We start from the raw sequence: 26949 nt of genomic DNA on the forward strand, positions 1-26949 counted from the left end.
CATCCAAATTTTAAAAAATTGTTTATTTGGAGACAGAAATCAGCAGGACAAAAGTTACTGAAGTGAGCATACTGCCCGCTACATGGTTCTGACATGGATAAACACACACACACACACACTCCGAACCCGTCTCATCCTCTCCCCATCGTCAACACGTTAAGCTCAATCGGTAAGCCAGTAATTGACATGAAGATGTTAACTGTTAGTGTAGTGACTGATAATTAAGGCTGAACGATTTGATCAAGAACAATTTACATCGTGGTTATTTTGACACACATTGTGGCTGTGATTTAAACTGCGATATTTATTAAATAATACATTTTACTATTAAATTTCACAAAATATTACAGCTAAATTTATTCATCCAGACTCTCACTAAATAGTTGATCAAATTATGTGGATGTTTGCTAATATTTATCAACTCAAAAGTATTTAAAAAAAGAAATTAAATAATACTTTGAATTATTGATAAACTCTACATATATGTCTGATGGTGTGTGTGTGTGTGTGTGTGTGTAGATCACCTGTAATACACTGCTGCCTTTTGAGATTAATAATCACGCAGGTTCCTACTGCAACCGTGATTTATTAATACTGTCTGTTCAGCGTATTGTTCCCATTTGTAGATCAAACCCTTACAGTTCAGGCGATGCGCAGTACTAGACGTTGTGTTTTCAGCAGAAGCCTTTTTAAACGAGCACAGAAGGACAAGCGGGATTTATTATAGTCTGTTTGTTTATGTTAATCCTGCTGATGTGTTTGAACTGTTAAAATAAAACTTACGCTGTGTCTTATTACTATTGTCAATTATTAATGAACATTTTCAACTCTTAGTGAAGATAAATGTGTAAAATTTGACCTTTTGGGACTTACTTTTTTTTTTTTTTTTTTTTACGGACAAAACGTTACCGAGGTCACAATCGGCATGATCTGTGAATCATTAGAAACGTTTATCTTTTCGTAAATTGATTTATTTTATTATTTATTTTCAATTACTCATCACTTTATCACTGTAAACTACACGTTCATACGCATGTTTTGAAAACACGGTTATTCTAAAAGTCAGCAATAAAACTAGACTTTATTATTCTAAATAAATGTGTTTATGGGCGGAGTCACAGACTGATTTATAGTTACTGTTTTCTCTGTTCTCAATCTGAACTCCAGGTGTAATTGACACTGACACAGTGGCAGAAAACTAACTAAAAACTTTAATAGTGTCAACTTTTTCAAATTAACCAACCGTTTATTTCGAGCAATTACTTGTTATTAAAAGTGTCTCTGTGAAGGTGTTTAGGTCCTGTGTAAAGCGTACGGCCGCTGGATTCACGGTTCTGGTTTTCAGAGCTTATGAATGTAACTCTCGCGAGTCTTTCACACCAGAATGATGTTTCGTGTAGTGCGAGTGGTGACACCTTTATTTTTAGATTCGTTTCTAAAGTGGTGGCTTCGAGATCTACACCTGTAGGTTTGTTTGCTTCACTGTCTGAGATTCTCGTGCTGCAGAGGCCACAGAGTTACTGTAAAGTGTGTGTATGTATGTATGTATGTGTGTGTGTGTGTGTGTGTATGTGTATATATATATATATATATATATATATATATATATATATATACATATATATATATATATATATATATATATATGTATATATATATGTGTATATATATATATATATATATATACATATATATATACGCACACACATGAGAACAGTGACAGCAGTGTAGAGAGGGTGATTTCACACGGGTAGGCGAAAAGGTAACGCACGAGGGGTGAGTAGTGCAAGTGGAGCGAGGTGATGCTAAAGGTGTGTGTGGTGATACAGCAGTGTGAGAAGATGCAGAGGAGGTAAGAAGAACTCGTGCTCACTCTCTCCATTTGGAATATTGTTTAAAAAAAATCCAGAGCAGCCGGACATCACGACCCACAGCGCCACCACCTGTTTAACTGGACCGTTACTCTGTGTGGTGAATGAACCTAGCAAGTGAAACCAGCGGTATACACGGTTTCTCCAGTGCAGATGTCTTTAGTGTGTGTGTGTGGTGATGAAGCACACTGTACTTGGTTGTTTTAGGCTTATTGTGCTTTGCCAGGGTTGCCTTATTGTCTTATTGATTGTCTTTTTTTTTTTTTTTTTTCCCCCTCCCAACAGAAAATCTCGATACCCCAGTCCACGAGTCCAAATGACGTGCGAACGTTTACTTTCTACCTGTCGAATGTGGGGAGGGACAACCCCCAGGGCAGCTTCGACTGCATCCAGCAGTACATCACAAGGTAAGGCACAAGTCCATCACCAGGCTGCTTCTCCATATAATCAGGTGGAACGTGAAGGTTGTGAGTTTCTGCTTAAATCTTTCCTATTTGTGCTCTTGTTCTTATCGAGCTCCGCTCTTACCCTAACAAACCAACAAATCATTACAGATTACAGACTGTGAAAGAAGAGAGTCAGGAGTCAGTTACATTATTATTTCCTTCTTTTTACTGTCTCTGTCTCTTACACCTTATCTGCTCAGTATTAGGAATATTATGAGATGGAGAGTTTGTGCATTAATACAGTATTGAAATTACAGGTATTTAAAAAAAATGCTCCTTCAGTAGTTTAAATATCGTTGACGTTGCAAAACAGACATAAGATTAAGATTATTGTTGTGTAATAGATCACCAATAACCTTCATGACCCATATCTTTCCATTTGTTTACAACTTAAACGCAACTTCCAGGTGTGTAAAAAAAAAAAAAAAAATTAGAATCAGAAGTCGGCATGGACACCGGGGCCCGTATTCACAAAGCTTCTTCAGCCTAAAAGTTGCTCCTCGTGATGAAATTCTTAGAAAATTCCTAGAATTATGACATTTGTATAAGAATTTTCCCTTACATTTAGTACTAAAGCTTAGTAAAGATAAAAATGATTCAAGAAACATCTTAACCCTCTTAAAAGTCCTCCTCTCTCCTTTTAACAATTTTTGCCTTAGGAGCTGTTTTTAGCTGCTAAGAGTTTCTATATCAGAGGACAAAATGGCTAAAAGAAAAAATATTCTCAAAGTAAACACTGCTCTTCTGTCCAATTAGTTTTTTGTTGTTACAGTTCCTTTCATTTCTCTTGGATTGTTGGCTACATACCATCCAAAAGTGCAACCTAAATAAACTGTCTTGTAATCATGTAAACTGGTAAACGCTGAGCCATTTTGCTCCCATCAATCTAAAATGGATTTACGATCAATATCATAAATAAATGTAAGATCTTAAATGAAGTAACTACTGTGTGATTGGTTGCTTCAAAATTAGACACATTTTCAACATTTGGCTGTTTTAATTAACTTTAAGATATTTAGCCTATAACAGAAACTTTGCATAAAGTAGCCTGTAGTCATGATTATATAATTTCTTCAATATACAAACATTATGATCGCATTTTAAGACCATTACAGATTAAAAAAAAATTTATCAACCAATCAGTCCTTGAATCGCTGGGGCATCCCTAGCAACGGAGTCGACCACATCAACCACACCTCCTCACTAAGATGATGGTTTTTGTGCTTTCCTAAGAAAGTTTACTAAATCACTCTTAGTCTAAGACTCCCAGTAAGGTACACTAGGCAGACAAGGACGGCCCCGTTCCTGGCAGCATTTCCCAGAATTTTCTTTCATTTTGTATAGATTTCATAGTTATTTCCTGTTCAGTTCCAGGTTTTTGTATCTTCAGTTGGTAATTATTAGCACCTCTGGTTTCCTCAGTGAAGGGAGCATACAGCTGGACTGCCTGGGAGGAATCCAGGATAAAATCACGGTGTGTGCCACGGACGACTCGTACCAGAAGGCCAGGCAGAGCATGGCACAGGCGGAGGAGGAGACACGCAGCCGCGCCGCCATCGTCATCAAACCCGGTGGCAGATACGTGGGTAAGAATCATCAGAATTGGGTTTACAGACCGAGGAATTTATCTCTTGAATGCACAGACCGTAAATAACAAGACCAGGGTCCAAAGGGGAAGTGAGGAGGGGGTGGGGTCCAGGGTCCGAGGGGGAGTGAAGAGGGGGTGGGGTCCAGGGTCCGAGGGGGAGTGAGGAGGGGGTGGGGTCCAGGGTCCGAGGGGGAGTGAGGAGGGGGTGGGGTCCAGGGTCCGAGGGGGAGTAAAGAGGGGGTGGGGTCCAGGGTCTGAGGGGGAGTGAGGAGGGGGTAGGGTCCAGGGTCCGAGGGGGAGTGAGGAGGGGGTGGGGTCCAGGGTCCGAGGGGGAGCACATTATTGATATTTATTAGTTTGTTTGTTTGCAGTTTGTTGCAGTCTGTTATTGTCAGAAGTACACAAACCCAAATTCTTAAGTACAAGTCCTTCCCAAGAAATAAAGGGCCACTTAAATTCTTTATACAAGTTGTATAGATACATACTAAAATACAAGCATTCCACAGAGCATCAGAGTTTTCTGGACATCTCTCTGTCATTCAGAAAATACTCAAGTAAAGTACAGACACAAGAAAAAATGATTAAGTACAGTAACAGTGTGGTTGTTGTCTGTCTTGTTTTCGGACGGATTCCTCGACCTCAGGACTGTAACAGCAGCTCCTGTAGCAGACCGTACTTCCTTAGTGGGGACAGAAAGAGCATCTTCTGCTCTGCCTTTTGTCGAGGGCCGCAAAGTCAACGGTCATCTCCACAGTTTTGAGCAGGTTCTGCTTCAAGTTGTTCCGACCGTAACAGGCGATCGTGAAAGATATTTTTAACACATAGGTCGTGTGGACAGAATTATATATTAACAAACAAATATAGTAAATAAATAAATACCCGGCTACGTGTGGACATGGTCTGAGACAGGAAGGAGGCTCCGTCAGAGTGTAACATCAACAGTTGAGGTGATTTGTGTGGCGGTCTGAGGACAGTCCTTATTTTCTCCAGTATGTTCTTCTAAAAGTTTTTTTTTTTAATAGTTTTTCTGCACTGTGTTATACAACCGAAGGTACAGGTATAGTAAAAAAAAAGTAGAAAATCTCATTGTAAGATTCATTTCAGTTCCACTTGAGTAACCTGATCAACACTATGAAGAGGAATCACAATGTGTAATGAGTTCTCAGTCGTCCATATCATCTCCCATCACCTGAGGCAAAAATCACTACTCAGTTGTTCAACAGTGATGATTTAAGTTCTGTAAACATTTAACACCATGATGTTAGCATGCAGAATAGTATAGTTGCATATTGTTGTAAATATATTTCATAAATACAGAATAACTTCAACATGTATATACATAGTTGCTGTAAGGGGAGGGAGTTAGTTGACTTTAGCTTAATGACTCTTCATGACATTCCCTGTTCAGGTAAACGCGTCCAGATCCGGAAGCCAGCGATGGCACTTTCAGACGTGGCCCCGTCGCGGCGCTTCTCCCGTCCTGTACTCATCTCCAGCAATATGAAGAAGAGCACGGCACCGCCACGGCCGCTCAGGGAGCGTCTCGTCCACTTACTCGCCCTCAAACCTTACCGCAAGCCCGAGCTGCTGGTGCGCCTCACAAAGGACGGCCTCTCGCCCCAGGACAAGGACACTTTAGACAGCCTCCTGCAACAGGTGTGTGTCAATAAATAAATAAAGTTATTTAAACAGAAGGGTGTGTGTATGATGAGTCTTCACAAGGAGGCTCAAATGGGGGGGATAAAAAAGGTCCAGTTCCTACTTTGCACATAATTTCAGATCGTTTCCCCCAGCAAGAAATTGTGTGTTCATGTTGAAATGTTGAGATTTTCTCCTTGTTTGTCCTGCAGGTGGCTAATCTGAATAGCAAGGACAACACCTTCACATTGAAGGACTGTTTGTTTAAGGAGGTTCAGAAGGATTGGCCTGGCTACACCGAGGTAGACCAGCAAATCCTCAAGAGGATCCTTGTACGGTAAGAGAGACCGGAAAACCAAGTCCTGACTTTGTGTTCCTGTTCACATTTAGTTATGAATGTAAATACAGTTAAACCCTGGATTGCGTGCATAATTTGTTCCGGAAGCATGCTTGTATATCAAATCACTCAAATATCAAAGTGAATTTCCCCCATAAGATATGATGGAAACTCGGATTACACAACCCAAAAATATTCCTATAAAAATAATTAATAAATAATTAATAATTGATTAAGTCACTACACTTGGACACATAATAAAAAAAAAAAAATACTTAACACACACACACACACACGTGAGCACAATGTTATAGTAAACCATACACGCGCACACGGATGTTGACTATATGAGACTGTGCATGGGAGGTGATTACCCATAATCCCACAGCGCAAGAGAAAGAGAGACGAACCATTGGTTCAGTTGTGATCACGTGACGCTCGGCAGACAAAACGCATGTGTACTACAGTACTCGTATATCAAGACCTCGGTCGTTAACAAGTCTAAATTTATTTAAAAAAATTTAGCTTGTCTTGCAAAACCTTTGCAGACCAAAGGGTTTACTGTATGTTTCAGACTGTTTCTGTAAATCTTTTTATTCTTTTGCTCTGATTCTTTGGAAAATAAACATACTGTGATTAGTTACTTTGTTAATCCGGAACTTAAACCCAAGGATTTGTGCTTCATCTTTAGGGTTATGTTTATGACCCTGTACGTCTCTGTCCACCTGCTCAGACTCTGAGTTACTGACCTGTGCAAGAGCCACGCAGCCAAACTGTTCAAAGGTCTTTGTGACACAGCAAATGTGATCTGAGTGTGTGTGTGGCTGAAAAAGATCCAATATCTGTTTACATCCAGATGCCATGATCAGACACAGCAGCTCTTGTTAACCTACCCTCCCCTTTGTTTTGCTTTTCTTTACACATTGGGATCTTGCCTAATCATATACCTGCTTCATAAAGTGATTTAAAGTGTTTCTAAAGATCTAGTGTTTGTACACAAATATGTGTGATTGCTAAACTCCTTCTGTATTTATTCCATGTCTCCATGATTTTGTTTTTTCATCTGTCTTTTGTTCCTCCACAGGAAACTGTGCAAGGCTCAGAGTAGTGGTGTTGTGCCGGGAGAGAATCCGGTCAGCCCACACAAAGAACAGGCCAGTAGCTCTCCATCTCAGGTCAGTCTCCTCTCTATAATCCACTCAGATGGCAAAATCTGGACATCATTTTTTTTTTACCCCTACATTCCCCAATCCGACTCCTCCCTGACCTGAGACAGCGTCTAACAGTGGATGGTCCAGGCTAACGTGTTTTTTCTGAAACAAGTAAAGCACGACAAGTACAGCTCTTTGACAGTTTCAGTGAATCAGTCCGGGAGCACAATGATAGAAAATGTCTGCCCTGTAAAGCTGTCCTGATGGTGATTAATCATAATTTCAGGGAAATTAACAAAACAGAGTTCACAGTCCAAAACAGTGGAAAACAGCACTGAGACAAAACGGCGCCCAGTATTCTCCTCGCAAGGACAACTGTTATATTTGACGTGAGAGATTCATTTCCTTAGGCGTGATTGTGGTTTTTGACCACATGATTCATTTGTGGATTGGTATGCTTTATATTGTGTATTTGTGTCTGAGACTCACATTGTCAGACTTATGAACAAATCGGACTTGTGAACATGCTCCTGGAACAGAACTCGTTTGTAGGTCAGGGACCACCTGTACTCTGATTGTCTGTACTCTCAGACCTGCTTGTTTAACATTGGAAAGTTAGCACACACAAATACACCACAACTGCAGTCTTTTTATAACGTGCACTATAAGACCTGATGTTCACATCTGACCCCTCACTCACCTCCACTATGAACTTTACTTTTACTGAATGAACAGGTTTAAGTGTAATACATTGTAATGGTTCTGTTTTACACCAGTACTGCTATTCACATCTGAGAAAACACCAGTTTGTAGTTTAATCTTCCAATTACTTGTATTCCCTTTTTGCTGTTCAGTCACGGCTGTGTAGCTTTTAACTGAACTCTGAACTCTTACACCTAGGCAGCTTTCTCTGTCAGCAACATGTGCTCAGTGCTACTGAACAAGACCCTGTGTTTAAAAATATGTATTATAATAATAGTGATGCATGTTTATGTATTCATATTACTCATAATATATACTGCATGTAATTTACTATAATGATTAAAGATTTTATTCAGACAATAACTTAAATCCTCATGTAAAATCCAAAAAGGTTTTTTTTGTTTGTTTGTTTTTTTGCCCATTGGGTTTTTTCATATCTGTGACTAAATAGTTGTGCTTATAATAAATGCTTGTGTTGACGTGCTTTACAACAGAATTGGACCAAATTAAAAGTAAAGAAATAAATCTAAACACAGGCTGGCTCAATAAGAGGATTTGTTGGTGAAGTGTTACAAGGCACGTGCACTAAGTAAACTACTTAGCATTTTACACAGTTTGTAAATAATGAAAACTATTTCTTCTGTTTTAAACATGTCGGGTTTTCTCTGGAGCTCACACACTTAATAAATAATGTTTTAAGCCAAAGGTTTTGCTTAAAACATTTTTAGAAACATTCACAGGAGTATTTCTGCAGGCATGCTTTACTATAATAAAGGGCTTACTTCCCCTCATGATGTTGTTCCCTCTTGTTGTAACACACACATGTTTATGTTCTACAGAAAAGAACTACTGAAGAATTTATCGACCCCCTGGCAAGCAAGAAGCCCAGGATATCGCACCTGATCAGTAAGGGATCGACACCCGTGAACGGAAAATTAAACTCTTCGAACGGGAAGGACTCCTGTGGCTTATCCAATGCCCCGCTTCCTCTGCTGGATCTGTCTCAGCACCTCGAGCCGCTGTCGGACGTCAGCAACGACTCGAGCCACAACGGCAGGGACTGTGAAGGTCAGGAGGCGGCGGTGGCCGAGAGGCTCAGCCAGACACCGGCCGTGACGGGGAGCGGCCCGCGGGCAGAGGCGTTGTCAGGGTCCGCGCCGTCGGTGCCCTGCAGCGTAGAAGCATCGAAGGACCCCAGCACCTCGCCCACGCCACATGGCAAGTCCAAAAAGTCCAAAAAACGTAAAGATAAAGACAAGTCTAGGAAGAAAGATCCAGAGAAGGAGAAGCGGGAGAGGAAAGGAACGGAGGATGGTGACGGATCGCAGATGAAGAGTTTGTACAAAGTTACTGCCAGTCCAGACCTGCGCATGATGAGTGTTCCACATAAAAGCACAGGTATGGGTACAGGACACAGGGTTTTAAAGAATTATACACTTAAGACTTATTATTTTATTGTCGTGTGTGTGTAGTTTAAGGCTCGAATCTGATTGGTCATGTGGTACGCCTAATTTGCATACAACAACCCACCTATAGTCAAGACTTTTTTTTTTCCATAAGTATTGTTTCTTTTATTTAACCACATATATGTAGCTCTTATTAGAAAAGTACCCCTAGTTTTCTGGTTTTGAGCTAGTTACTTATATAAGGTAATTTGTATTGTTAATTAAAAAAGAAAACCATCAAACGCAATATTTTTGTATAAATAAAAAAATTATAAATTAGGTAGGATTAGGTATTTATTTAAAGAAAGATTTATCTACTACTGAGTAACAAGACTAGGCAAGACTTTCATGAAGGGGACAAATTTAAAGCCTCATTTTTTTTGGACTGCTTCGAGAAAGGGTCCAGTGTTTTACCGTTGTGTTTTGGATCATTGATGTACAGAGTAGTGCTGGTGTGGTGTCGCTAGTTACTACCTTTCGTCTCGTCACTGCTGTTTCCCTCATGTGTGTCTGTTGTAGGAAAAACTTCTACTTGCTTTCATTTCTCATGTTGGTTTTCTTTCAGATCTGAACGGGATGTACAACAGCTCCAGTATTCCTGCGTCTTCATCTGTCCAGGCAGACTATTTACTGTAAGTACACCGCGCATAACCTCGCATTCAGCTCGTGTGTTTTAGTTCAGCATACACTTCATTTGTAAAATGTTTTTTGTTTGTTTGGGTTTTTTTTTTGTACGTCTGAGCAGAAAGTACACTGAGATCAGCTCCCAGGAGCAGCGACAGAGCTATAAGAATGACTTTAACGCGGAGTACAGCGAATACCGGGCACTCCACGCACGAATAGAGGGCATCACCCGGCAGTTCACTGTGCTGGACGCTGAGCTGAAACAGCTCCAACAAGGCACAGATCAGTATAAGGTAACACCTAGACCAGTTCACACACATCAGTCTAAAAGTTACAGCCAACAAAGCTTTATAGTTCTAAGTAGCATCACTTGGCAGAAACCTTTCTAGCGATACAAGTAGAATTTGTATTGTATTCTAATGTAATTCAAGTCCCATAGACATCACAGCCGTGCTAATACATCGACAACTTGATAACAAAACTATTTTAATCCTTTATATCTAACTGTGAGTTTACTGTATTTTAACTCACTGAATGAGAGTACAGTAGAATTACACACAAACAAATGGACATAATTGTTGATATCATTCTGTTAAATAGAAAAAAAAATAGTCACTGAAATAACGTGAAACTGACAAAAATAAAAATGAAACGGGAAATTATGTCAAAAATAGCTCACGTGTGTTGTACAAAAAATAGACACTGCAGTGCACCAGATATCAATATTTACAATTATATACAATATTTTCAGTGTGTAAATGAATGTGTAAAATGCCCAAAGTTCGGTATATTGTACATTTGTGCACGTGTGTATGTGGGGGTGCGTGAGAAATGAGTCGGCCTTTCTCGATTACAAGGAATCAGTCCGGGAGCACGATAATGGAAATGTCTGTCGTGTAAAACTTTCCTGATGGTGAATAACCCTAATTTCATAAAATCCTCAACTAAACAGTTCATCGTTACAGACATAAAGTAGTTCACAGTCCAATACAATGAACACCAGCTCTGTGACAAAATGAAGGCGCAGAAACAACGGTGTTACATTTCACTGAGAGATTCATTACCTTGTATGCTTTACATTCTGTATTCGCGTCAAAGGCATATAAGACTCACTTTGTCAGACTTAAGAACAAATCGGACTCTTGAACAAGTTCCGTTCCAGGAGCGTGTTCCTAAGTTTGGGACGACGTGTAGTCACTTGTGTAGTTTTGGCAGCATGCTTTGCGTCCTTGTCATGTTTCGTCTCTTTCGTCCGTCCGTCTGTCTCTCAGCCCTGACCAGGTTACCCCTCCCACTCTGAAGTTGTTGTTCAGCTCCCCCATACTTACTAGCTTCTATGAACTGGAGAAGGCTAACACTTGCTTCCTCACACACATAGTGATGAGTAGCGTCTGGGGGCTGGCCCCAACGCTGTTTTTGAATGGAGGAAGGAGCCCTAGAGAAGGACGAGATAATTTCCTGTGTGATTAGCATCTCTCTTTTTATATGATGTGGTTCTCGTGGTGGACAGATGGTGAGCAGAGAGTCGGTGCTGCAGAGCTAATGTGGCTTTTACCTGACTCGCTGTCTGACCTCAAACGCCCCTTCCATGTTTTTGCTCAGGATTGACATTTTAGACTCTATAGAAAAGTCTTCTGTGTTAAGTGTGCTGAGAATTTCTTCTTAAGTCAAGCATGTATTGATTTCTGATCTTCCTGAGCCTTCCTTATTTTCCCAAAGGACGTCTAAGACACGTCAGGGCTTATTTATAACCTTACTATAATGCAAATAGGAAAAAGCACCCTTGATGCTTGTGGGACCTTTTAAACTGCCAAAATAAGTGTCCTTGTGTAGCGCGCGCGCGCACACACACACACACACACACACACACACACACACACACACACACACACACACACACACCAGTCTTATGTTTGAGGGTTTTTAACACTGGCATGGATTGAATTAATGCAAACACTTTGTGAATTGTGTGTTAGACGGACATTTCCATTTCAGAAAAGTGCTGAGGTGTTACTAAGAGCCGTAGCTTCACCACAGACTAATGCCGCATATATAAAATTAACAATTTTTTTAGGAAGGTGTCTTCTACCTGTCTAAGTGGGGACAGTGTCACTTTTGGGCTGGCCAAAGGGTTGATCAGTAGATATTTACAACACACTGCACACCAGCAGCATACATTACTGCAGATACCTGACTACTAGAAATGGGTAATGAGACGAGAATTTAGTGTTTCATCACATCCTAAATGCCCAGCAATGGGATAAAACTTATAAAGACATGATGAACACGTTCAAACTGACAATCATTTGTAACTATTAATTATTTAATAATAACGGAAAAAGTACCTGGTAGGAATCCCGCCTACTTCTACGTCTTTCAGACTGGGAGCTGAGTTGGCCTTGTCAATCCCCTAAATGTCTCACTACCACAGGACTCGTCCCCTTGGAGCCTTGGAAATTTCAGCCCATTCATCTTTTTAAATCCGTTGTTTTGTAGAGGTGTGGACTGATCTCTAACATCCGGGCTTTAACTCCGATGCTTTAGACCAGCTCCATCCACATAAGGGTGGTAAACGCGTATACATTATTAATTCTCCTGGGTTTCAGCACCGCTGCAACTCCCTGCTCGTCGCCACGTGCTGCAGGACACGGCTTATTGATCTTAAACTTAACCTCTAATAACAAGTGGTGCAAACACACACACACACTATTATTGTGGAATATTATTTTGATTGTGTTTAATATTTGTGTTGTAGATTGTAACCCTAGAAAATATACAATACTGATATTGATTTATGTTTTACAGACAATCCACAATCAAATACTTCAAGAGTATCGCAAAATAAAAAAGGTAAGTGTGTATTTATTTGTTTGTTTATTTGTTTATGTAACAGAGAGAACCTATTGGGCATCTTCACTCTTGACATGGTTATTACCTCTTGGCTAATCACTCGATCATAAGCAAGCTTCAGTTTCAGCTCCGTTACTTAATTCCTTTACATATTTATATATATATTTTTTATCAGCTTTTACTTAAAGGTTGTTATACACGTGAGTCTCAGCCTTCAGGATTTTTTTTTTTTTTTTCACGTGATGAACTTCTGATTTATTTCCTGGGATTCACTACCAGTTAAAAGTTTGGACACACCTTCTAATTCTAAAGTTATTCAAATACATAATAATCTCCCTTGAACAGTTGATATTGAGATGTTTATCTGCTACTTCTGTTCTGTAAAGCTTTATAACGGCTCTAATCTGAGGTGCTGATTGTTAATCTGTGATTTCTGAGGCTGGTGACTCTAAATAAACAACAACTCCGCAGTGGAGGTAAATTCTGGTCTTGCTTCCCTAGGAAAGTCTTCATGCAGAACAGCATGTAAAAAGTTTTCAAATAAAATCCAGTACTGTTCTAAAACTTGGAAAATAAATCACAAAAGAACAAACATTGAATTAGGAGGTGTGTCTGGACTTATTCGAAGCTGTACAGATGTGTGTGTGTGTGTGTGTGTGTGTGTGTGTGTGTGTGTGTGTGTTTAGGTTGATGACTGTTTGTACTAAATACTGATCACACGTTGTCTCCCATTGTTTCCTCACAGACTAATCCCAACTACAGCCAAGAGAGGAACCGCTGTGAATATCTCCACAACAAGCTGGCACATATAAAGAAACTCATAGCAGAATATGATCAGCAGCAACTTCAGCATTGGCACTAATCATGTTTTTTTTTTTGTTAGTTTGTTTTTCCTCTTTTAACATCTGGAAACAAAGACAGTGAGAGAGGAGTTTCCTGTATTTCTGTTTTCTGGCTCTAAAACAGCAATGGCTCTGAAGGACAAATGTCACGAGAGCATTCCTGCCCCATTCCTACACCTACCCTCCGACCTACACACACACACACACACGCACACACCTCTGACATAAAGAGAGCCTGCAGCGCTAACGAGGGGGGCGGGGCCGAGAGTGTGTGGGAGGTGTTTTACACTGCGTATGGAGAAGTCTTCTGGACATCAGTTCCTTCTGTGATAGCACACAGGTCTCCTAAAGATCAGAAGGCCTTGGAGTTGTTGTTGTTGTTATTATTATTATTATTATTATTATTTTAATGTTTTTTTTTTTTCTCCTCGCTTTATAAACTGGGGCAGGCAACACTGAAACTGATTTCGCAAAGTTTCCTACTTTGTTTATTAAAAGAAATCACAAGAAATGTCATGTTTCCTGATGTATTGAACGGAAGGTACTGATATTATTATTTATTCTTTTGTCTTCCTGAGGGTTTATACCAGATCTGTTGTACACTCCTCAGTATGAGCTCGAATTCTTTTTTTTTTTTTTTTTTTTTTTTCAAGCTAAAAAACAAAAGAAAAAAAATCAGTATTTTATGCAAATGCTGCCTTTGGTTCCAGATAGTCCATAGTTTGCAGTTCATTAATTGATTTAGTTTATTCTCTGGCTTACGCAGGGACTCTGCTGAAAATCTCAAGCCAAGCCGGTTTAGCCAATTTTACACTGTGTGTGAGCAAATGGATGTCGATAAAATGCCTACAGGTGGCACAATAGTGTCTTTTTGTGTTTGTGTAAAGGCTTTGACTGTATGCTGTTGATTTCATTTCTGACTTGGTTAAACCTGCTATGCCAAAGTTGGTCATTTTTTTCTTTTTATTTAATGAAGAGCCTGGGTGTGTCTCAGAGTGAGAGTCGGGTGTTTACGACATGCAGCCGTCTGTGTTTGTACTCACCCTTCTATTATGAAGATGATAAACCTAGAACTATTTAAATAAGTGCAGAAGCATTACACCAGCCTTGATGGACTTGGTTTTCAAGTCATGTTTATCAGGTAAACTATCTCTCTCTCTATATATATCTCTCTCTCTATATATATATCTATATAAGGTCCCTCAGATATGGCTGTATCCCTTTAAAGTATCCAGACTGTGCACACATGCAGAGATCACGAGAGAGCAGGCAGGAATATGTGCTGTAACTGTATTTTATTTTTTCAGCCCTTTTTGGTCATGTAGACCTCTAGACCAAACTACAGTTTGGAGAAATATGTACACTTTTTTTTTTTTTGCCATAAATTAAATGACTGCCCTTTAAGCGCCAGCATTTCGAGGTGATGGCCGACCCTTGATGCGTTTCTCTGAGTATTTGCCATCTTTAGTATTCACCCTTCAGTTTCATTGAAGCAGAGAACAGACTGTCGCGTCTGTAAAGATGTCTGAAGAATGGTTTTGAAATTGACGGCTGTCGACAAACAGTTCATCAGATTATCGTTTCTGATATTGAGCTTTTTATGTTTCAAATATTAAAAATCTGCACTTTGCTCAGCCTCTTGCTGTTCCTCTTCCCTGGGTTTTGCTGCAAGGAGACATTTCTCCATCATTGTCCATCTAAGTGCATGCTTTCGTGAATGTCTTCAAGGAAAACGAAACAAAACAAAAATAAAAGACCGGATTTTGTACCATAGTTTTACTGTAGGAGGGTGTTCAGTTCTAATAAAACCTGATGAAAACATTTTGAGACTGGCGAACAGGACACACTCCCCTGTGCTGTTTTCCCCATCAGTGTGAGGAGCAACTGCTCATTTCTTTTGTGTATTAGATTCACTTTCCTATGATTACAGTATTGATCTGGCTTTTATTTAATTTAAATGGGACAGTTCCAGGTTAGAGATATTTGTAGATCTTTGGTAGAAATCTTTAGGCCCCATCTAAATTAAACTACATTTTAATAGACTCTTGTTTTAAAAGCACCCGGAATTTTTATTAATTTAAATTTTTTTCTCCTGGACGTCGTTTTTAATTGGTGCTAAAAGTAATTGGTGCAAGCTGTAACCAATAACACGATTACCTTATGACTTATTCCCTGGCATTATTTGAAAGACTCGGCTCGATCGCCAATTGGTATTAGTATCAATATTTATTTCATTTTTTCTTTAATTATTTGGTCAGAAAGAATTCGCTTCAAATATGCCAAATGACCTGTTGTTTAGAGTAGTGTAAGAAAAATTATGCTGCTGTTTTAACACACACACGGGAAGGCTTTTGAAATTAATGTTAATGCTAAAACCCAAAGCGTGTTTTTTTGTTTTGTTTTTTTAAATGTTTAGGACTGGGACTGAAATTTGTCTTAGAATTTCAATAAAATTGTCAAACCTTTTATATTTTGCGGTCATTTGAATGTTCCTTTAGAGCCGGTGGATTTATCCAAACCCTGAGGTGCACCAGTCAATAACACCAACACCAATCACGGCTCACCTTGAAAGCCGCGTGGATTGCTGGAAAAAAAAAAAGAAGTTAATGTTGGTCATAATAGAAATGTATCAGAACACCCAGTGCACCTCAACCTGCCGTGTTCGCGGCCCAACAGGCAGAGAGCCCAAAACCATCGACCCTGTGTCCAAACTCCACGAATCCCAATCTCATGTGGCTCCATGGGAGGCGTCAGACAAACAAGTCCGATCCGTGGAGACCTCAGCCTGCAACCCAAAGCAGCCTCGTCCTAAGGGGACACAAGGGGAACCCAAAACCTAGTTGGTTTTTGTGTTGAAGGTTTTAATGTTATGGCTGATCTGTATACATACTGTAGCACTGCTGTTTGGATGTTTTTCATCTTCAGCGATTGAAGAAGCCTGACAGGTGAGACAGAGGAGCGGAAACGCCGAAACACACAGAGGTTTTACACCAGAACTGAAATGCAGCTTTAGACCGTGATTACAGACGGCTGCGTTTGACATGATGATTATTTGGCTCACTAGGTGGAAGCAAAGACTCCGAGACGTGTTTCTTCTTGCTGTCTCATTAGATGCCATATTTAATTCCAGATAAAGGTTTTTGTCAGTGATCTGGTTAAAAGGATAATTCTAACTCTAGCGCATAATTAATTTTGGTGCAATAATTTTCTTTGCAGTTTGTGTAGTCAGCAGCTGCAGTGACTGAAAATAATTGAAGGTTATTGGAGGTTTTTGGAGGTTTTTTCACAAAACTAGGAGTGATGTCGCTCCTCTGGATGATCTCCATGCAATAGAACAAAAGTTTCTTACACACACACACACACTACTGTATATCCCAGTATGACATAGTAATGTCAGATAATGAAAAATTATAATAATTTGTTGCATTTGTCTTCATCGAGCTGTGTGTGTGTGGGGGGGGGGGGCGATCTCTCTTCTTTAACCTTGTTATAACTAATAAACAATGATTGACAGCTTCAATCTTTCTGATTTTAGAAGAGGCCACACACGAGAGACACGAGTTGCATTTGGATTTATTTGTTATTTTAGCTGCAAATGCTGCATGATCATGGGTCACTCTGATGTGTAGTGATGTCATTTTTTCTTCGAATACACAGTGGGGCAAAAAAGTATTTATTCAGCCACCAATTATGCAAGTTCTCCCACTTAAAAAGATAAGAGAGGCCTGTAATCATCATCATAGGTATACCTCAACTATGAGAGACAAAATAAGGGGAAAAAAGCACATTGTAGGATTTTTAAATAGATTAATTGGTAAATTCCTCAGTAAAATAAGTATTTGTTCACCTACAAACAAGCAAGATGTCTGTCTCTCACAGACCTGTAACAACTTCTTTAAGAGGCTCCTCCACTCGTTACCTGTATTTATGGAATCTGTTTGAACTCGTTATCAGTATAAAAGACACCTGTCCACAACCTCAAACAGTCCAACACTCCAAACTCCACTATGGCCAGGAACAAAGAGCTGTCAAAGGACACCAGAGACAAAACTGTAGACCTGCACCAGGCTGGGGAGACTGAATCTGCAGTAGGTTTAAGCAGCTTGGTGTGAAGGAATCAACTGTGGGATCAATTATTAGAAAAACCCCAGAATCACATCACTGCTCTAGAGGAGATCTGCATGGAGGAACGGGCCGAAATACCAGCAACAGGGTGGGAACACCTTGTGAAGACAAATTCAAAATTAAACAGTTAAATTAAGAAAAACAACATGGCCCACATGAAGGACAGTTAAATAAAATAAACGTCTTGAGAATTCTGTAATCTAAGGTTACGTTCCTTGACAAGACAAACTCCTTGGAGTGATGAACTCCCCCAGACATCAGCCCTCAGACACTTCCACCTGATCTATAGAGCCGTCTGTCGAGGCTTTTGTCCAACAGGTCTGTTTCATTATGAAGTGTCAGTTGTGATATTTCTGGCAAAAATCTTCTACAATTCCAGACAGACACACAGCAGTAATCAGTCCAGCTCTGGATCAGGCTCAGTCTAAAAAGCATCAGCAAGTCTCTTTTCCTCCACTAGGGTGCAATGTAGAGCAACTCACTCAGATACTGACAAAATGTCATTATGTATTTCTTTTTAATCTTTTACCTAAATTTTACATCCATTCCCAAATAAGGCAATTTCATGTATAATCCCAGTCTGTCATTATGCGACAATGTCTATTATTTTTAAAAACCAGTGCATAATAAAAGTCCATGTTGTGTATCATCTCAAGGCCATTCCAGTTTCAGGCTTTAACATGGGAAAGTTAGGAAAAGTTTAAGGGTGTGTATACTTATGCATGACATTATAGGGTAAAACCATCAACAATTCCTTTCTTTTGCTTTTTTTTCACAAATCACAGGCTGTTCATTTGTTTATCTTAAAACTGAGCAGGTTTAAGTGGTGTTGTTTATCTGGTATTGGGGTCTTTAACTAATTGAATGGTTTGTCCCACATGAGGTATTTAATCATATGGAACGTTAATTAAAATAAATTCCGAACCCGTGCATAGTCCAGTTCTTAAACCTGCTGTCGAAAAAATTCTGACATTACCTCAAGGCTACTGAGCCTTTTAATAGTGTATTATAAATTATATAGAGAATAAACTGTTTTATTTATTTTAAATATATAGAATTATATGACCTTATGACTATACTTTATATTTTTACTCCTACATAAACTCCAACTTCCAGAGCCTCTCCAACTTTCCCCTCACTTATCAGAGCTCGTTCAGTTCTACACCCCCTCTCGCACTCTTCGCTCTTCTTCATTGCGGCCCCGTGTTACACCCCTGACACCTGCCCACCTGACCACCATGGGCTCCAGAGCCTTCAGTCATGCTGCTCCTCCTCTCTGGAATTCTCTCCCCGAAAACATCTGTAACATAAAATCTCCAACCAAATTCACATCTCACCTATTAAGACCCATTTATTCAGAAACACTCATCCTACATGATGTAAGGCTGCACTCAAATATCAATTTAAACCTCCTTTTGAATCGTCATTTCATTTAATTTTGTTTTAATCACTTACTACTTAACGTTATTTTTGTTATAAATGTCATTTCGTTTTACTGTTTAATTTATTCTTGTTTGATCTGGAAGGCGACCTTGGGTGACCAGAAAAGCGCCTATATAAATAAAATCCATTATTATTATTATTATTATTATTATTATTATTATTATTATTATTATTATCCTGTACAGTTGCAGCCAGAAGTTTACATAAACAAGTTTACAAACAAGAACATCATTGCAATCATCAGGATTGTAATGATTTCTCTGAGCCGTTCTTTTTCTCAGAACGATTGTATCTTCATCATATTAACATTCAAGTCTGTCAAAATGATATAAACAGGTTTAAAACTTATTTAAAGCCCACTTAATATTTGTTTAAACTCCCTTCAGCAGATGCGTTTGGTAACCACCTCCTGGCAGAATTCCTTTTTTCACTGGCAACACAAACAGTCCTGGTGCTTCCTGTGTTGTTCCCAACTAACTGAACAGTTTTCCTGTAAATGAATTAATGATCTAATTGTGTATATGTGTGTTTATGACCATGCATGTACAATTCTGACTGTGTGTTGATTCGAGAAATAATTAATAAATAAATCTTGTCCTCCAGATTCATGAGGTTTACTTGCTTATAAAAAAAAAAATGTTGTATGTCGCACAAATATTCTGCCTGAGAAGCTTTGCCTTGACATTTATGTTTGTGATGTGTATATAAACTTCTGACCCTAACTAGCTAAATATAGAATGGTTGCATAAACATATAGTATTTTTTGTTATTTTATAAATCTTGATATTATAAATATTACATCACCACATTGCACATTGATGGTGTCCCGCTGGTCACTTGCTAAAGTGTTTGTACAGTATGTGGTCAGTTTACTTTCAATACTTACTGTGGACAACTCTTTATTTACATATTACAGATTTAAATGATAAAACTTTATATTTTCTTATAACTGATTTGCACAGTGGTACAGCAGGTGCTGTTGCTGCCTCACAGTACCTTCTAAACAAACCCTGAACTGTGAACTATGATGTCACCTATAGGTTCTCTACCTGCATCTTGGCAGGACTTGGCTCCATCCAAACCCTAAACCCTGGTTAATACATAATACATACAGTACAGTCGAAAGTCTGGACACAACTTCTGATTTGTTCTTTTGTGATATACAAGCTCTAGAACTATATTAGATTTCATTTTTAGACATGAAGGTCAGCTGTTCTGAAACAGTTCTTGCAACAACAGTATTGTGTCGAGTGTGTTTGTGAAACCCATCAGGCACCATGATGAACCTGTCTCTCATGGAGACCTTCCCAGGCAAAGCAAGACCAAAACTGAGCTCTGCTGCAGAGAAGAAGTTCATTTAGAGTCACCAGCCTCAGAAATCACCAATTAACAACCAGCAGCTCAGATTAGATCCGTTATGAAGCTTTACAAAGCAGAAGTAGCAGAAACATCTGACTGTACAACACTCATACTGCACATCCTGACACTTAGTACTGATTTGACTTTATGAATTTCTGAATGTTTTTCCACAACTGTGTATTTTAACCACATATGCAGATCCAGAAATGGATTGGTTCTCTTCTGACTCAGATTCCTCTAAAGGTTCCTTAACTTGCTACTGTTACCTCTGGTTTTCTCTTTTGGAATTTAAATCTAATTCTAATATTCCACAATGCTGTATTGTGACCAGTGTTGTGTCTGTTATTAAAGGCACCATATAAATTACATTTTGTTGCTGTTTACACAATATTTACATGATGTCGGTGATGGCAATAATCTCTGCAAAACTTGTAAGTTAAATATAAATCCTTTCCTTATTTTCAGGCCATGAATAGAAACTTCTACAGAGGAGCATGAGCTTAATGTACATCTGCAGAGCAATCATCCTTAATGAAAACCCCCAAGAGTTATTGGAGTTATAGATCACACTCACGTTCCAGCCATCAGTCCTGAGAGACTTTGTAGACCACTGATATGACTGATCTGTGTATAATGCAGTAGTCTATTAATTACGTTACACCTTGATGTCTTGTACACTCCCTGGTTTTGATCCTCCTGGGCTTAGTAACTGTTCTTATTTAAATAAAAATCTTATCTATTCTTATCCAATCCACCTACCTGTATGTTTTTTTTTCTGTTTCTGTGCTTAAAACATGGACCCCCAGAAATGCCACTCAACCACTTCACATATCTCTTTCACTTCTCAATGTATTTTACCCCCTGCAGAACTCCGGCTCACCGGATGTTTTTCTCACACCCTATTGTTTAAACCATAGAACCTGGAAAAATTCCAGATGATCCACAGCTATAGTTATTATACTGTATATTCTTGCTAAATCCATACTAATTTATAACTTTAAATTTAAAATAATTAAGGTTTTTATAGATAAATGGAGTACCTTTCAGAGCTAAGCTCTGGCCTGTTGAGGTGAGACGATGTTCGTCCCAATAGGGTGCTGCTCTCATTTCTTAAAGCCCAGAGCAGGGAGCGGACAAACAGGCTAAACCGAGCAGTGGCTCGCTGCACAGAGTCGTCACTCAGGTTCCACCATATAGAAACTGAGTCTGTTTGCTGAAATAACAAAGTGTAGAAAGACCATGTTTGTTTTTAGTAACCCTTTTTTTTTTTTTTTTTACATAAAATTAGACCAAACTGAATGCATGGCCAGCACATCTGATCTAAAACTAAAATTGTTACATTTTAGATCAAAAACTCTTATTTTTAATGAAACGTCCTGATCAGTAGTTTAAAGTACTGTGTGTGTGATAGAAATGTAGTGTGTAGCATTAAATGAAACCAGTTCCCCCTGGTATAGTTTTATAAATCAGCCGGGTCTAACTGGTAGAGGAGGAGGAGACAGGCGTCCATCATCAAGGGAACCTGTTTTTTTATCATCAATGTCTTAGTCATAGTACAGGACGCGCCAAAATATACAGTACTGAAATAAAAAGATGAACAATATCACCTCTTTGTCATCTGTGAGTTAATTCTCCTGAAAGAATCTAACATACACACTATTAGCATGTTTATTGTCCACTGTGTGTGTGTGTAGCGCCTCGCTGTAGACAGTGTTCATATCGTTCACGCAGATTCTCAACCTGGATTCCCAGAACAAAGGTTACTGCAGACTCCTGCAAAATAAGACGATTTGCTGGCGTAACGTTATTCACAGTTGAACACCAACATTCTGCACAAGTAGGCATCAGGTGGTGTAAGATCAGGGGAATGGGACGCGGACGGGGTATATACTCAACTATAAACACTTATTCCTTCGTCGAGAAACACATTAACAACAACAACTGCACAACACAACTTCCTTTTCACTAGAGGGAACATGTGGGTCTGGAACTACGACATGTGGGTATGGCTATGGGTATGGGTATGGGTATGTCCCGTCGACAAACACACATGTGCATCCAAGATGCACGAGTTTCAGTCCTGTATACTGTATTTGCCTCGGCAGCTGGATGTCAGCTTTCTGGTCACACTGTAACTCTGGATGTCCTTTATGTTTCATCACGTTAAACAGTAAAAGACATTGGTGTGATTATAGATTACAGTCTTTCTTTTGAAGCTCAGGTAGATAATATTACTAGGTAATAATTTGATGATATGATTCTTTCATCTCAGAAATTTCAGCACATGATGCAGAGAAATTAGTTTATGCTTTTATTACTTTGGATTATTTTAACGCACTACTGTCCAGATGTTTTTCTAGGTGCATAAACAAGCTCCAGTTAGGCCAGAATACAGCAAAGTCCTCACTAGAAACGGAAGATCCGAACACATCACCCCTATCTTATCCACACTGCATTGAAATGTTGCATTGATTTTAAAATACTACTTTTGACCTATAAGGTCACTTTCTATGCTCGCTTCGAGGCTGCAGCTAAAGACGCTAGCGATGCTAATGCTAGCGGCGCTAATGGCTGCAGACAGGAAGTCACTGCCAGCACCGGAAGCGCGTTCATCATCACCGAGCATGACGTAAGGAGAGCCTTCAAGAGAGTGAACACCAGGAAAGCAGCAGGACCAGACGGCATCTCAGGCCGTATTCTCAGAGCCTGCGCAGACCAGCTAGCACCTGTGTTCACTGAGATATTCAACATCTCTTTATCTCAGTCGGTGATCCCCACATGCTTCAAAGAGTCCATCATTGTTTCTGTCCCTAAGAAACCTCATCCTGCTTCCCTCAATGATTATCGCCCTGTAGCCCTCACTTCAGTAGTGATGAAGTGCTTTGAACGCCTGGTCATCATTTCTTCACTACCAGACACACTGGACCCACTACAGTTTGCATACCGTCCAAACCGTTCCACGGACGATGCAATCTCACATCTCCTCCATACATCTCTCACTCACCTGGACACTCGGAGGGGGAATTATGTGAAAATGCTCTTCTACATAGACTACAGCTCTGCATTTAATACCATAATTCCCTCCACACTCACCACCAAGCTGGAGCACCTGGGACTCAGCTCATCCATGTGTCAGTGGATCTCCAATTTTCTGACTGGCAGACCACAGGCAGTAAGGATGGGCGGACATGTCTCAGCCTCCATCACTCTCAGTACTGGAGCCCCCCAGGGTTGTGTTCTGAGCCCCCTGCTGTACTCTTTGTACACCTCTGACTGCGTGGCCACTACCAACTCCACCGCCGTCATCAAGTTTGCTGACGACACTGTCGTGGTGGGCCTGATCACCAACAATGATGAGTCGGCCTACCTAGAGGAGATTGTAAATCTGGAGAACTGGTGCCAGAGAAACAATCTCCTCCTGAACGTCAGCAAAACAAAGGAGCTGATAGTGGACTTCTGTACAAAGCAGGAGAGGAACTACCAGACCCCCATCATCAACAGGAGCCCAGTGGAGAGAGTGGACAGCTTCAGATACCTCGGTGTTCACATCACGCAGGACCTGACATGGTCCTGTCACATCAACACCGTGGTAAAAAAGGCCCGGCAGCGTCTCTACCACCTCAGACTTTAGACTGCCCTCCAAGGTGCTCAGGAATTTCTACTCCTGCACCATAGAGAGCATCCTGACGGGAAACATTACGACCTGGTTCGGGAACTGCACCATGCAGGACAGACAAGCTCTACAGAGGGTGGTGCGATCAGCTAAGCGCATCATCCGCATCGAGCTCCCTGACCTGCACTCAATCTACACCAAGCGGTGCTGGACCAAGGCCAGGAAGGTCGTGAAGGATCTCAGCCACCCCAACAACGGACTGTTTACTCTGTTGCGGTCTGGGAAGCGATTCCGCTCCCTGAGGGCCAACACAGACAGACTGAGGAGGAGCTTCTTCCCGCAGGCGATGAGGTCTCTCAACCACAACCACACCACTATGCAAAACTAACACAATATTTTCACAATTCTCACAATCAATCAATCAATCTTTATACATCCATGGACACTATGGACAACTCCACGCACATCACATCTACACTACATGTTTACGTATACATTCTGGACCATTGCACAAAGACACTTTAATAACTATTGCACAAAGTCACTTTTTCTATGCATATTTGCACACCATTATAGTTCTATGTGTACAGTATATTTCTATTTTCAGGTTCTATTTTTTCTAGTTAAATTTTATTTTAATTTTTATTTATTAAAATTTTCTATCATATTTCTTCTATTGATATTTATTACTTATAAGTTTTAATTCTCTTTTTAAGGTCACTGGCGGTCGTGTAAGCATTTCACTACATTTCGTACTGTGTATGACTGTGTATGTGACAAATAAAATTTTAATTTTATTTGAATTTGAATTTAAGGCATTTAAAAAAAAAGTTTAAAGAAGTGTACTCTGGAAATCACACTGATCTTTTACTTAAAGTATATTATTCTATAACATATTTTTGGAAAGTGTACAATAATGATGTATGTTTAAAGTTTTTATATTAACTGATGGTACAATTTTTGTTAGTATATTTGCAATGTACTATAAAAGATTTAAATATATTTGGAATACACAAGTGTATTTTCCCTGCTGGCGTTGTTGCATATACTGCATCACTTAAAGCTCCATCATTGGACAGTTAAGAAATTCACAATAAACTGCAGTCAAAACACTGTCTGCCTAAAGATTTCTAAAGTCTTGCTGGCTTCTTGTGAATTGTCTTTGGATAGGAAGTCACCTTGCTTATCATCATCAATACAAAAAAAGTCAGAAAATGTTTTGTGACTTAATGACGAAACAACAAAATTAATAAACAGATTATACAACTGAATTAATCTGAGATTATTGTGCTGTTGATGTAAACAGAGATCAGTGGAGTGAGAAAATGAATCTATGAATCTTACAGAGCTTGAATTAATCAGATGCTGTCTATGATTTTTATATCAGGTGATGTGATTAATTTGGATGATGATCTAAATCACATAAAAGTAATAAACATTTTAAACAACATTTCTTCTTTACAATTTTAGCAGTGCTTTTTCCATCAGTACATTTAAATTATATGGAATAGGAATTAAATCTTTAATTGTATTTTTTCTCTTTTTCACTTTTGGTATAAGGAGACACATGTTGTTTACGGAATAGTAATAGTTTTCAGAACTATAAAGAATAAAAAATGTCATAATTTACAAACAGCTGCAATAGACATATCTAATAGTTATGCTTTAGCACCGTACTGAAATCATGGGAAACCACAGAGAATGTTTCCTAAAGTGATGTGTCTTCCTTCATACTGTATGTGCGCATTTACTGGCAACCTGAACAAATGCACTGAAATTGTTTGGATGATCATCACCATGGTTTCAAGAAGGTAAGCATGCGAGGCACTTCAGTTGTGATGTAACCAGGGTACGAGTAACCACGTTTGTGAGGTGCAGCAGACGTGTTCGTGTGGGTGTAGGGTCATTAAGTACAAAAGCTTTTGATCAGCATTTACATGCAGCTCGTTGTGTCACACAGCTACTGATTCACCGCAGGATGTTTTACCCCTAATGGAAGAAAGTGGAGGATGGATTATTAGAGATGTTAAACAACTCTCTCTTTGTATCTGACTGTATAAACCAGGCGTACTTTGTAAGGCTGAGTAAGTGTTCATACTGTGTCTAAACATTCACTTAACTCACAGTATTAAGATTAGAATTAGATTAGATTACATTAGATTTCTAGTCTTGTAACATCACATGCAGGCATACAGTATGTCTGGCAAACCAATCAGCCTGTAACATACAATTAATAATCAGTGTTAATTAGTAAATCATCATTAAAAATAAGGAGACATTCAGTAAATGCATCTGTCTTAGAGCATCACATTTTCTCTGGGTGTCCTTTAACGATTTAAGATGTTTCTTTATTCATTTATTTAATATTTTGTATAGAACATTTATACCAGTAGACAATGTCAGAAATGACATAAACAGCCCTATGCAGCTGTATTTCATACAGAAATCCAGATCTCTAATTTAATATATATATATATAGTATATAATAAAATTAGGGCAAAAGTCAGTTTTTTTGTACAAAAATTGCTGTTTATTTTAGCACTTTATTATCACTAAATAGTAGTCAGTTATTACTGCAAACAAACAAACAAATAAATAAATAAACCTTCCAAAAAAATATCTGTCAGCCAGAAAAGAAGAAGGGAAAACAGCATACAGTAAAACCTTGGATTGCGAGTAATGCGGTTTGCGAGTGTTCCGCAAGATGAGCAAAGATTTTTAATAAAATTTTGACTTGGAAAACGCATGTGTATAGCGTGCGTGTATTGTTTCTTTGTGTACACATGCATGTAAAGTGAAAGAAAGACTCATTAGAGGTTAAAAATCCATTTTCTCCCTCTGTGTCGTGTGTGTGTGTGTGTGTGTGTTTTCTCTTATGCGCTGCTAAATGTGTGTGTTATGTGTGCGCGCGCGCG

The 26949-nt window shown here is 39.2% G+C and overlaps 1 protein-coding gene across 1 annotated transcript in view; it reads left to right on the forward strand.

Moving 5' to 3' along the window:
* Positions 1–15124, forward strand: part of ell (elongation factor RNA polymerase II) — a 32734-nt gene extending 17610 nt beyond the window's left edge. The window contains exons 3-12 of the mRNA XM_053513455.1: positions 2157–2278; positions 3740–3903; positions 5314–5561; positions 5756–5880; positions 6965–7055; positions 8573–9131; positions 9744–9810; positions 9924–10095; positions 12608–12652; positions 13398–15124. Coding sequence (XP_053369430.1) covers positions 2157–2278; positions 3740–3903; positions 5314–5561; positions 5756–5880; positions 6965–7055; positions 8573–9131; positions 9744–9810; positions 9924–10095; positions 12608–12652; positions 13398–13514 — 1710 coding nt within the window. The 3' untranslated portion in view covers positions 13515–15124. The remainder of the gene's footprint in view (positions 1–2156; positions 2279–3739; positions 3904–5313; positions 5562–5755; positions 5881–6964; positions 7056–8572; positions 9132–9743; positions 9811–9923; positions 10096–12607; positions 12653–13397) is intronic.
* The last annotated feature ends 11825 nt before the right edge of the window (positions 15125–26949 follow it).

Source organism: Clarias gariepinus, chromosome 15 (genome assembly GCF_024256425.1).
Source record: "Clarias gariepinus isolate MV-2021 ecotype Netherlands chromosome 15, CGAR_prim_01v2, whole genome shotgun sequence".
Classification (NCBI taxonomy): domain Eukaryota; kingdom Metazoa; phylum Chordata; class Actinopteri; order Siluriformes; family Clariidae; genus Clarias; species Clarias gariepinus.